General features: G+C 45.0%; 1 protein-coding gene across 2 annotated transcripts; it reads right to left on the bottom strand.

Annotated features, from left to right (window-relative positions):
* Positions 1–218: 218 nt before the first annotated feature.
* SLC25A17 (solute carrier family 25 member 17) lies at positions 219–12,745 on the bottom strand. Of its 2 annotated transcripts, XM_072326725.1 has the most exons (10): positions 12,566–12,745; positions 9,745–9,805; positions 9,150–9,216; positions 7,577–7,728; positions 5,222–5,338; positions 4,390–4,535; positions 3,600–3,695; positions 1,226–1,308; positions 655–822; positions 503–575 (listed from the first exon to the last, which is right to left on the bottom strand). In XM_072326725.1, the coding sequence occupies exons 1-9, from the start codon at positions 12,701–12,703 to the stop codon at positions 675–677; spliced, it is 1,008 nt and encodes a 335-aa protein (XP_072182826.1). In that variant the 5' UTR covers positions 12,704–12,745; the 3' UTR covers positions 503–575; positions 655–674. The 2 variants fall into 2 exon arrangements, with proteins under 2 accessions (XP_072182825.1, XP_072182826.1); XM_072326724.1 differs by having other exon boundaries at positions 219–822.
* Between the last annotated feature and the right edge of the window lie 553 nt (positions 12,746–13,298).

The following is a 13,298-nucleotide window of genomic DNA, read 5'->3' as shown; positions in this document are numbered from 1 at the left end:
TTGAGGCACTCCCTTTGTAAAAGCATGAGGATACTCTCCCCTTTTCTACTCAGCGTCTGCACTGAATATCTGCCTTTGGGTTTGGTAGGGCACTGTGCCTACTTGCTGCCAGCGTTCACAGTAACAGCTCAGAAACATCAATAGCAGGTTTCTGGGAGAACACCTGGTCATTCTGTGCTACAAACATGTACGAGATGTTAAAAGAAAACTGTAAAAATCTCGATCTTTCAGAATTGTTTTAATGATCCACATTATTGAGTGACATAAACATAGTGTGAGGAGAATAACATGAAACTGGCCCCACCAGCCCTTGACAGAAGGTAAAGACAGGGAGAGTAGTTGAGGGTTATTCAAAGGAAAATCAGAAAGTTCAGCACAGTGAGGGAATCATTCTCACCGTGACTGTCTGCCAATTCACAAAGCAGTAGGAATTTCATTTCAAGTGTTTGAATAAGGTCTCTGCTTTGTTTCTTAACACAGCGAGTCCACAGAAGAGCAGGGAATGGGCTGTTCCCAAAGTTGCGGCAACACTTCCTACAGACTGCATTCCAAACTCCTCCGAGGAATGGAGATGGCTAAAGAAGAGCAAGTGAGGACCCGTTACTACCCAAGTGCAGTCTCAAAAACAGAATACATCTTTCTAGAGCCCATAACCTTTGGCATAGGTTCCTTTCTCAATGTGTGCGCGAATGCTTTAATCCCATGACTCTGAAGGTTGCCGCAGTCAGTTTCTCATATACTAGAAACATAAGAGCAGCAGTAAGGACTGTTTGCAGGAGCTTTGCTTCAAGGCCTTTGTAGAGTCCTGCTAATCCAAAACGCCTAAGAAGAAGAAGAAGAAAAGGAATTAATTCAAGTTAATGACAACTGTAGGGATCTTCAGCTCATTCTCGATCTCTTAACTGACTGTTATGATTAAGAGTTATGTATTTTGGGCAAAAAACTTGCTTCTTTTTAAAGCCAGAGGTGAATCAATCGGTTTCCTGTTTACCAGCCACTGCAGAGACTTTAAGGAGAATTCAGTTTTGTGTATTTCTACACTACAGTAGGATTATTAAAAAACAAAACAAAACCAACAACAAAAATCAGGCTGATTCAAATAGCAAGTTCAGGCTGTGGTGGACAGGCAAAAGGAAACAAGAGTCACATCCAGCAGTGCTGTCAACGTTAGTAATACTTATTATACCGTATTAGAAAAACAAGCGAACAAACAAACAAGTCTCACCTCACTCTCTCTCGAAGAAGGTAGAGAACATTTCTAAGACTGCCCAGTGTTCGGTTTTCTGGGTTCAATCTGTGGCGTCCAAACTGAAACAAAAAGGAAGCACCAGCATTGTAGAGCAGTAGTTCCCCACATTAATTGCCTGAGAACCCAATATGTGGTTAAAAAGCCTGAAGAGTCAATCCTACAGCTCTTCAACAGCTCTCAGCAAAAGCATGAAGCTAAAGCTCAAGTTACTCAACTTCTCATGCTCAGGGATACAATCAACTATTTTGGTTTTAAGACAGATTACAAGAAAGCATTACGCACGGCCATGCTCGCTGTCTTTTAGTCCTACAAGAGAAAACTTTTTAGCATCTCAAAAACTGAGCTTGCAAGAACACGTGGGGTTTACACAAGTCTCTTTGCTACGCACCTTGAGAAACAGCAGCAACAGAACTGTTGGAAACTATTTAGGTGAAGAGATTCTCGCAAGCAATGACTTGTCATCAGCAACTAACCCACTTGATCCTGAGAAACCAAGGTTAAGTGCTGCTGCCAGAGAGTCAGACGCCTCTATCAGTTTTCAAATACTAACTAGGTTCAAGCTACAGGGCCAGTCACAGCCCATGTTACTCAGACGTTTCTGAACACTGCCAGGTTTGGGAGCTTCCTTCTCATCTCCTCTCTACCATCACACTGCTCTGCAAACAGAGCTTCACCAAGGAACAAAGAGTTAAAGATCTCCCAAAGGAAACAGCATTCTCTAACTCAGAAAATGAGGCATGAGTTTTAAAGAGAATGTATGAACCCTGGAATGCCACACACACCAACAGCACTGCTGTTTCTCCAGTGGGAACTTAATTTATCCACTGTTTACTGACAAAGACACTGAAGAAGCAGCTTCCCTGCAACAGTGCCATGTATTTTTAATGACTGAAAGGGAGATAGACCTACCAACAAGCAAGGCTGGAAGCAGCTCAGCACTATCAATGACACAGGTCACTGCTCATTTCATGGGAACAAGGAATAGTATTGTGCCAGGAAGAGGAAAGCAAAGGTGTAGACAGCTTGTTACAAGGAGCCCCAATAACTATGAGAGCAGCAAGTTTCTAAAAGTTGAAGATTTTTAAAAGAAAAAGCCCCATAATTCAACTTTGAGGACAGAACTTAAGTTTCATGCAGAAGTATTCTTTGTATTATAAGGAAAGAACGGGCTGCCATGAAGTAACAGCACATAGGGCGTCTTTTGCTAGCACAGGCCCCTTTGAAAAGCACACATCAGCACTGGGACACCGACAGCAAGGCTGTGCTTTACCATAAAGGTGACTCCTCACTGACCACGCGAGCCAGCAAAAAACTGGCTGCCATAGGCTAGAGCAAGCAGGAGGCAGCAGTTGGTTTGTCATCAGCACAACTTAACCGGAGCAGCCCTCATTTTAAAGAATGACACTGCCACCAAGAGACAGAAGGACTTTGTTCAAGAAGCCAGGAGGAGACAAATGAAACATGGAAGCAAGAGTCACAGAACTGCAGCTATTTCTGCTGCATCCATGGAAAGGAATGAGGGGTAAAGCTGCTCTGTTGACACAGATCCAGGAACACTGTAACACTGCAATGCTAAAGCTGAAACAGAGCATTCTACTTTCAGACAGTTCTCACTCATGCCAGCAGATAAGGCACTACAAATTAAAAACAGGCCATCCTGCAATGAATCCAAATAAAGGTACATTTGCTTAAATGTCATTTGCTATTTAACCTCTCATGTAAATAATAAAAGCCTGTATTATTAACTCCTGAGATGTGCACAGTCTCTTTAGACAGGATGAAAGAGCAAATGAATGCATTGGCTCTGCTGATAATCACAACTGGAGAAGTTCTAGAAGAAATGGCTATTATCAAAACTTGATTTCTACATAGATGTCATTGTGTGCACAGGAATGTGAAGAGAGGTGGGAAGGAACAGAAACTGAGAAAAGCTGGGCAGACACAATGTTCACCCTGTATCTTATGAGGGTAGCAATAACCACACAGTGGAAATGTAAATAAACATGTAACAGTTCTAAAATTAAATAAAAACATAAAAGAGATGTTAAAGCTTGAGGTCATCTGGAAACAACCTGGGCTTAGAGGATGTAATTTTAGTTTCTCACTTGACACATTTTCTGTTTATAGCCAAAGAATCTACAAAAAATCGACAATTCTGCAATGCCTATAAGCTGCATGGAGTACCAGCTTTTGTGGGACACAGTACAGATGCATAATGCTGTCAATCTTGACAGCTCTAGAAGCAACCTGGCACGGCAATGCCAAGTTCCATTGGAACCCATCAGTACAGCTTCAAAGGAATGACATGTTCTTGGAAATGATCAGTTACCCAGAAACAAAGAGTACTCACCCGCAGGATTGACTGCACCGTCTGCAAAGGATAGGTGAGGGTGGTGGCAACGGCTTTGGCTACTGCACCCATGACAAAAGCATCCAAAGATGTCAGCTGTTCAATACAGACAGAACACAAAGCACCCCATCAGCCAGCTACCTGCATCCCTTTGACAGTCAGTAGCATTACCTGCTTCTTGGCTCTCTAAGCATCTCTGCAATAACAGGAGTAGAATGAAGCTTGAGGTTACCTCACTCCTAAGAGCCAAAACAGTGCAAACAAGCAGCTTCCCCGCAACAGGAGTTCATTTGTAATTCCTTCCTACTCACAGGCTTTTGCATTTCTCACCTGCACCTCCAGGCAGGTTACTGAAACAACGCGATTACAGCCTGTTTCAGTGGAAGAAAGTGTGAAAGTTCACATCTGTGTGAATTTACTACTGAAAATTAGTGGGTGTCAATATCAGAACGTTCTCCAGATTATAAAAGTAGGTTGGTTCCAATCAGAAATATGGGCAACCAACGTATTTAATTTACTTGAGGAAGGGTAACAGGGTATGTAAAACTACCTGTTTCTCAAACAGATAAGCCAGAATTAAAATGCCTAACAGAGATCCAGAGCCCACAGGGCATCACAGTCTCATGCCATTATATACACTAAAACCCAGCAACAGCGAGAATAAAAAAAAGAAGGCAGCAAAAACCTCCACAGCTCCATAAGAGCAAGGAATGGAACCAAATGTACATTTCCCCAAGGAACCTCTCTCTTAACAGAGAACGTCCATCACCTGGTCTCAAAACATACTTACCTGTGTCTGCTTTTTTAAAAGCTTTCTTTTAAAGCCCTCATAGAACATGAACTGTATGGCAGGATTGAAGACCAGCAGCAAGGAGGGGAAAGTACCGTTCCATAAAGCTAAGGCTCCTTCATCCCGTATGATCTGATGGAAGGCATCTGAGAAATGAGGTAGAAAAACAAGCCGTTATGGTTACGAGCACAACATTCTGGTTGTAGGAGACGTTGTACTTGAAGACTGATGCTCTGCTTTTATTAAATTCCTCAACACTCATCTCTGTGTCATTTTTTACTCTCTATTCTAATCGGGTAGTTAATGGATAAACAGTGACAGAGGAGGCTCTTCACACCGCTCTCAGTGTGAGTAAAGCTTGCCAGCCATGCAGGTGCCTTCAACTCTTCAGTTCAAGCTCAGAATCAACGTTACTTATCTGAACCCTCTTCAAAATGACCTCCTTCTTTCCTTACTGAGCAAGGCAGCCTGAAGGTGAGTGTGGGTTAGAGATTACAGTGAGTAAAATGTCAATTTGCAGGTGGTCTGTCCAAAGGCAGACCTCCCAGCTAGCACACTGCTGGGCTCGCTGCTCCTCCAGGATTTGGGTAAGATATTGTGTGCCTTTGCAAAAGCCTTGGGGTTACGTGTGCACAGACAACAAACTCTCCAGTTACCATTGGAGGTGGCACAGTCCAGGTTCCTGTCAAACTGCATGACTGCAAAGTGATAGGGGAGTACAGAGATTCCACAAGGAGATCTGTTACATGAATTCAGTCTGTCATCTTCAGAGTCCTTGCTGTGGGCTTCCAGTGAAGGAGCTCCTCCTTGTTTGAGGACAGCAGATGCTCACCTAGGATGCCTTTATAATTGGTCGGCACAATGTCTTCGTTTCTAAACTTTGCTCCCTGCAGCTTCAGCCGTGTGTTCACCACCCAAAGGGGAGTGGTCAGCAGTACGTTCACAACACCTGATGCAAACACAAGACAAGGAAAATCAGCGCCAACCAGAAGGTCCCAACGGCATCCCTCTCTGCTTACCAAGCAAAGAGCCCCTGCATTGCCACAACAACGAGAACAAGAACGCTCAGCCTCTTGGACAAGTGAAGCAAACTCGAGGTGCAAAACTCAGGATTCTTAAAGGTGGTGCAAAAAGGGATTGCACACAAACCCAAACACAACAGTACCGCAGGGAAGCTGAGAATCAGAACTCGGTACGGGGGTGGAGAAAGACACAGCTGCAGAGGGTTGCAACAGAGAGGCAGTTCAGAACTGCACCTTACAATAACAAGGAGGATGAAGTAACACTCATTCTGCAATCACCTGGTACAGCTCTTCCCAGCTCAGCCACACACAACGCAGTTACTTCTGAACTAACCACACAGAAATGAGCTCCCGCTCCTGCTTTCTTACAAATGTCTCTGCATCATAAAAACCAGCAGTTGCTCGTGTGCTGGCCCCTTTCCTTCTCCTGCCCAAACAGCCCAGCCCGCAGCGTCTCCTCAAAGGTGAGGTGCTCAAAGGAGAGGTGCTCTCCTCCCTTCATCAGCATCTTCATTCTTCCCTGGCCTCTCACAAGTCTGTCCATGTAACTCATACCAGCAAGTCCAGAACTGTGCTCAGCACTGCCAGTCATGGTTCACCAACGCTGAAGAAAGGCAATCACATGTTCTCACTGCTAACAAACCGTTGCCTAATGCAGCTGGGGATAACATTAACTCTTCTTAACAGCAGGGGTACATTGCTGGCTCACATTCAACTTTTTGTCCACCACAAAGTACTCGTTATCACAATGCTGTTTTCCTCCCAGGCAATTGCCAGATTGAACTGGAGCCTGGAGTTGTTCCTTCCCTGGTGTAGGACTTTGCATCACCCCTTGATACACTGTACTTGTGAGCCCATTTCTGCCTCATCATCCAGTCCACTAATTAAGATTATATTAATCAGGACACGACTCAGCGCAGACCCCTGAGGTACTCTGCTTGTTCCTGGCCTCCAACTCAACGTCATGCCACTGATCACAATATCAAGCAGCAGAAAAGTCACATTAATCACTTTTAATCAAAGTCAGTGTGATTACACTGTGGAGTTGACAGGTTAGAGCCCAACATGTTACAGAATAACTCCACTTGCAATTTTTCAGTTGACTCTGTTAAAGGAGACACAAAATGTTATTGTCCAAATAGAAAAGACAATGGCATCGATTTCTTTGTTGTTTCTTTGGGTTCTGGTGTTGTATTTTCTGTTTGGTTTTGGTGTTTGTCCAATCTGTATTTGCTACCGGTAGGAGGAGTGAGAGACTGGTGGGGCGAATTAGCAAACACCTGAAGTGGAATTCTTCAGTTGACACCAGACGTTATTCCACAGAGTTACTCATTACTGATGTTGAGCACAACCCAGTCATTCAAATGACAAACTATTACCGTGATTCCTGCCGCCTTTGATCTAGAATGTCATTAGATCAGAACTTACTCCACTGATACAGCCAACTCTACCAATTTCCTTACCTTCCCCCCAACTACTTACCCATCACCTACACTGGAGATAAAACAAGAAACTACCTGAAATACATGAACAAGCCACCTCCACACCCCTGAAAATCACAGTCTTTTCGGTGTGGTCACATGAACTACTGATCCTTTAGAACAGTGCCCGCAGACACAGACATACAGTAGTAGTTTTACAATGCTGGATTTGCACAAAGGAGTTGGCACTGTCACTCCTTCAAAGCAGCTGCTGAGCATCTGCTTGAGAGGAAGGGATGAAAACGAACACATGGTTCTCACTGTCCTTGCATATACAGAGGGACTTCTTGTCCCTTTCAGATGGCCCAGATAGAAGTCTAAGAACTGGCATCCAAACCCCTTCTTCAACTCCTCTAACATCCTAACTGAAAATACCTGGAATTGCCATTTGCCCTTCCTTTGAAGAAAACAATTCTCTCTCCCTGCTACTTCTCTTATCTTAAATTATGACACCCTGATATCAAATGCACATACTAAACAATGTGCCATGCACAAACAGAATACAAGACCACGACAGCACAGTGCTTGCATTCCCAATACGAACCATCAGAGCTTTACAACAAAGCCAGTTGTTATACGGAGATAGGCAAAGAGTGAGACCTCTGGTGGACTTGATAAAGGAAAATGTTACATAGTTAAAAATCTCAGTTTCATCAGAGGTGCATTTTCAGTACATTTCCTTACCTGCAACAACCCCAAGAACCAAGTCTTTGCCAGTGGTTGAATGCTGACCTTTGACCCAGAGAGTTTTGAGACTATTAAAAGTATAAAAGTAAACAAAATTGGAGCAGCAAAGGCTGGAGATAACAGGGAACCACCCTCGATATGGTGCCAGCCTAGTGGAAAGAACAAAAGTTAAGGTAAGGATCAGCAAAATCTTCATTTGGGCAGGCAGGTTTGACATGTTGTATCCCTGAGGCCTTCAACATCGTATATTACAAACAATAATAACCAGGAATTTCTTCATCATTGCTGGTCACAAACCAGACTGAACACTTGAGTTCAAGGTAGGTGGAAGTTCTAATAAATGCCTTGCAGTGAAGTTTAGAGCAAGTAAGTTGGGTAAGTGAGAAAAAGACATCATCTGCTTAAATTTAATTATACTGATTGCAGATGAAAAGCAGAACTGACATTGCATTACATCAAGAGGAGGAAAGCGTTGTTGAAAAGTCTACTATGAAACAAGAGGAATTGAAGCAATGGTCAGCAAAGTGCTTATGACCTCACATCACTCTGTTAGGTTTTCTTTGGATGGCTGGTTTGGTTTAAGGCTTTTTCTTTGTGGTTCCAGACTTTGTAAAAACCTTTACAGTCTGTGCACTGCTCAGCCAGGTTCACTGGAGGAAATGCCCTTCCCCTTGTGCCACAATCACTGATGTTTTCTTCACAGGAAACACAGGATAGATGCCTGCTCTTTGCAGCCGCTTCATTACAGTTAATGGCTTGTTGGTGTTCTTTCAACTGAAGCTGACTTGTCACCTTCATGAGACAAACACAGTGTAGAAAAGCGAACAAGGAGAGCGCTAACCGGCTGACAGCTTCTAACACACACAGCTGCCAACTGCTCACATTCAAAGCTATCAGAGAGTTATTGGCCAAGCTAAACTGGTGTTCTGGAAACTCTCGCCCACCTTCGAGTTCCAGGGATTCTCTTAGGAAATCAGTTGTGACAAGGACATGAGCTGCTTTCAAGCCACTCAGCACAGACTGCGGGCACATACTGAAGTACAGCAATGCTGGAAGTTACGTTCTTTTCCACTGGCCTCAAATCTCACTAGCACACAGAATCACTTTTTTCCTTCCACTCTGCTTACCAGAAGAAACTTCCAGCTGGTAAATATGTCTCAATTCTCTTGCACAAAGAGGCTCAGCTGTCCAAGAGTTTCATCTGTGCTAGGAGAAATGGACACACCCAAGAATTCGGGCAGACAAAGCTGGTTTATCAGGTACATGCAGGTTTGTGTGCAACCGTACCTTCATTTCTGAAAGGGCACAGCCCCCTCGCTCACGGAGACACAGTTACATGGCTAAACAGCTCGATTGTGTAACATAACCAAGAAAGTTAATCCAATTAACTGAAGGTGAAAAAAACGCAGCTTCTGCCGTTCATATCGCTTAGATGTGGGGATGCTTCCCTTCAAAGCAGAAATCTGCGTTCACACAGATTCGGGCTAACTCTTCCACTTCGTAAGCAAATTCAAACCATGTTTTAGAGCTTGCCTACATAAGGGTGAGGGGAAAATTCGGATCTACTCACAGGCCTTCTTCTTTGATGATTTCCAATAAGACTGCTGGTGTGGTCTTAGACTTCCGCTTCTCATCAACTGGGAAACAGAAGAATCACATTTTTAGGTTAAGCTGATGGTCAAGACTCATTTTCAGCTTCTTACCCTTCTTGTTCTGAACACATCCCCAAACAGCGTATTCCTTCTTCTTCCTTGTACAGAACACACAGCCTATTTCTGCCTATTTTCTCCTCCAGAAATTATTCCAGGCTCATTTTTCACATCATGCCCCTGCAGTGCCAAATGTCCTCGGCAGCCAAAACCACCAGCACCACACACATGTAATCCCGTGTCATGTCACATCTCTTTCTTTTCATTGTTAGGCACCCATCTAGAAGCAATCTGGCCACAGATCACACAGTCTTTCCAGCTAATTAAAACGTTGCCCAATACTTTCTCAAGGGAGAATTACCTTCTGCTGGAAACACAGTGTTAGCAATTGAAAGGCATTGCACAAGTGAGATTCTTCTTCATGCAAGATAGGTCCCCACGCAACAACCCTTACAAACTTCCACAGCAAGAAAACACAAATGCCACTGTACAAAGAAAACTGAGTTTGACACTTACCCTGAAGTCTAAGCCTAGCTGTATCCAAAGGAAAAAATACAGTCATTGCAGTCATACTGCCCTGAAAATAAAGAGAGAAATACATTGGCTACAAAGCGTATCAGTAGCCTCTACAGGCACCTGACAAACTCTCTGGTAGCCTTTTGCTTCTCACCCAGAAACCGGTGTACTATGTTTGAAGAAGGGACAAATTGCACATGTAAGAATATTAGGGATGGAATAGGTTTTGCTTCCATGCTTACAGATGACTTTTGTTTTCTTTTACGTACAGATTATTAGATCAAGCTAAAACCATTCAAAGCATTTTGTCCAAAGAGAAAACTATCCTCCCCATGGAACATTAACATTCACACTCAAGTAAGAAGATGGAAAAGGGGAACATTTGTGAAAGGTTTGGGTAGAAGCCAACAGGACAAATAGGTGGGCACAAGGTGCAGGCTTCTTAAAACCAGCTTAAATCATACAAGAAGCTATGGCTCAAGAGAAAGCCATGAGCTAGCTCAGCTGATTAACAGATTACAGCCAACGAAAGAATCTGTACCCTCTCCCCCTCTTACAGATAAACTGATGAGAAGAAGCTGAAAGAAGCAGCATTACTTTTTGCTGGGCTTGAAAATGGAACAACTCAACAGTGCAGTCTGAAGAGTGCCAGACGTATCACACAGTGGCAACAAGAAAGAAACAAGGGGCAGAGATCAGCGGAACCAGCCCTTTCCCCAGCAACAAAACTGCTCTCAGGGTTTGAATCGTGGCACCAGCAGGAGAAAGTAACTGTCACTGCTGCATGCAGGTACATGCAATGCAACCTGCAGCCCTGTGCTGCTGAAAGAGAGACATTTCACTCTCTGCTTTCCCACCACCTTTCAGGCAGTGCTGAAGCTCAGCGCTTTACCAATTCAAGTGAAGCTATCACTGAATGATCTCCAGAGCAGGTACAAACTGGCTTAAGTAATTCCAACTGGTGGTAAGCAATGCTCCCCTACCACTTCAGTTCTGGGGGTGTAACTATTCAGGTAGCTGCATGGCAATACAGAAGGTGAGGGAGCTTATCTGTCCAAAGCAGAACTTTTCCTGCGAGGTCACTCTTCCAGCTCCCTGGTCAGCAAAGTCTACAGTCTGCTGGTGTTCAGATGTAAAAAATACATGTTGACGGTCAATATTCAGAGCAGCTTAATTACTGCCATAATACCTCTACAGAGCTGATATTCCTATAGCTTTTGGAACAAGGTTACTTTACAACTACGTGCAGAGACTAAAAAAATAATTCTATAATTCAGTTAAAGTCTGTTTTTGTTTTGTTGTTTGTTTTGTTTTTTTGCTGCTCACAGCACTATTAATTTAATCAGTCTCAGACTTGACCTGGTAGTCCAGAGGATAAATGGACTTCCATTGAACTGGAAGGAAAACAAAAGTGATGATGTTGCGATCAGACGTGTTGCTCTGATTCATCATTTCAGCACAGTTCATAGGTTGCTTTTTTATAGAATCATAGGATCCTTCAAGTTGGAAGGGACTTCTAAAGGTCATCCAACACCTCTGCAACAAACAGGGACACCAACAGCTCCATCAGGGTGTACAGAACCCCTCCAGCCTGACCTTGGCTGTCTCCAGGGACAGGACATCCAACACCTCTCTGGGCAACCAGGACTTTTTCCTTATAACCAACCTAAAATCGCCCCTCTTTAAGTCTGAAACCATTTCCCCTTGTCCTGTCACCAAAGAGCCTGCTAAAGTCAGTCCCCTTCTTTCCCTGTATCTCCCCTTTAGATACTGAAAGACCACTATTAGGTCACCTCAGAGCCTGCCCTTCTCTAAGCTGAACAGCCCCATTCCTCAGCAGCCTTATAGTAATTTAAACAAAAGTTGAGACAGTGCACCTTCGTAAGAGATCTTGACAAAATCCCCATATTACCGCAGCAAACAAATCCATAGGAGGATAAATACATATTTACTGTAACAAAATAAAAACAAAAGCTAAGGTTTTCAGCATAACATGGTTTGTCCAAAGGGAAAATAAAACAAACCAGCTCATTTTCGGAACGAGATCTTCCTCTGGGGTCTTGATTTGCATATGAATATTAGTATGTGTGGAACCCACAAAGGTACAGAAGTGCAATGGGTGCAAAAAGTTCTGTCTTTGCTGCAGCTCAGCTGTAAGCAGCGTGAAACACAAGAGGGAATTTCCATCAGCCAACCACCAGCAGGACGCTGAGGTGCCATTCTATCAGGCTTTAAGCTTACACACGGATTTGTGGTCCTGGTTTGCACCAGAAGCTGTGATGAGGGGCACAGCCTGTTTGTCCCGGTCTGTGCACACAGGTGTGAGGCTGACAGGGAGGGCCAGGGAGTATTGCTGTGTTCTGTGCGAGCCACAGAACGCGTGCAGTATTCCAGTGGTGAGCTCGTGTGAGGGGGTTCCCATTCTCACAACGGGAAACAAAACCTCCTCACTGCCTCAGATCCCTGAAGCTGCACACCTAAAGCACTCTGAAGTCCAGAGAACGTCCCTATGCTTATCAGTGCCACACAGACAGTAACAGCTGTATTTTGCTTTCCGTGGCAGGCCGATATATAACCAGCTTCTATTGTTCATGAACACCTAACGCCTTTCATCCAACCACAACTCACCTGAACGCCTCAAATGAGAGCTCGTGCCGTGCCGAGCAGCCCAGCACTGGCTCCAGCCCAGCACTGCTCCAGCCCACCTCCGGCTGCCCCGGACTAACCCGAACGCAGCGCCACAGCGGCTCGCTCCAAACCCACCGCGTCGGCTGGCATAACCCGCCGCACAGCTCGCAGCTCCCCCGCCCCGCCCGCTCACCACGGCCCCGGACACGGCGTGCACCAGGCTCTCATAGGAGACGACGGAGGACATGGCCGCGGCTCCGGTGGGCTCCGGCTTCGAGGCGGCGGTGTCGCGGAGCTCCAGCTTATCGACCGCCGCCCCCACGCGCGCCATTGCGCCCGCCCTCCCGCGCACCTCCGCGCTGTCACGTAGCACCGCCCCCTCCCGGCCCTCTTGGGAGCTGCGCGCATGCGTGGGGCCGCGCCTCAGCGGGAGGCTGAGGAGGAGCGGCTGTGGGAGCCGGGGGAGATCTCAAGGCTCTCCACAGTGATCTGAGAGGAGGCTGTGGCCAGGTGGAGGTCAGCCTCTGCTCCTGGGGAACTGCGATAGGACAAAAGCCTTCAGCTTAGTCAGTGTTAAGCTGAAGCAGAGTTGATGGTTTGTCTGGGCTCCAGGAAATCCAGAAGGATCATCCCTTCCCATCCCCACAGGCAGCGCCCATCACTTCATCCAGTGAACTTGTTCTTTGCTAGGGAGTTCAAATATTGTCACGCCATGCAATGCAGGACATTGTCTCCTTCAGCCTTGTGTTGGTAGGACAGGTCCTAGCAAACCTGCGTACCACGTTCCTTCTGTTCCCATGTGAGCATACGTAGAACACCCAGCACAAACTTTGCCATATTCCAACATTAGAGTTTTACCCTCCTAAGTAAGAACATTCGATTTAGGAAACCAAAGGTTTTAATTCTGGAACTATCCCTTTCCTATT

Source organism: Excalfactoria chinensis, chromosome 1 (genome assembly GCF_039878825.1).
Source record: "Excalfactoria chinensis isolate bCotChi1 chromosome 1, bCotChi1.hap2, whole genome shotgun sequence".
NCBI lineage: Eukaryota > Metazoa > Chordata > Aves > Galliformes > Phasianidae > Excalfactoria > Excalfactoria chinensis.
Note: the sequence above shows the minus strand (reverse complement) of the source record. Positions and strands in the feature narration are given on the sequence as shown.

Coding starts and splice junctions, on each gene's coding strand:
- SLC25A17 (XM_072326724.1), bottom strand. CDS start 12,703: ATGGCGCGCGTGGGGGCGGCGGTCGATAAGCTGGAGCTCCGCGACACC. Junction 9,806..12,565: donor ACGCCGTGTCCGGGGCCGTG/GTGAGCGGGCGG, acceptor CTTTATTTTCAG/GGCAGTATGACTGCAATGAC. Junction 1,309..3,599: donor CGGTGCAGTCAATCCTGCGG/GTGAGTACTCTT, acceptor TTTTTGTTTCAG/TTTGGACGCCACAGATTGAA.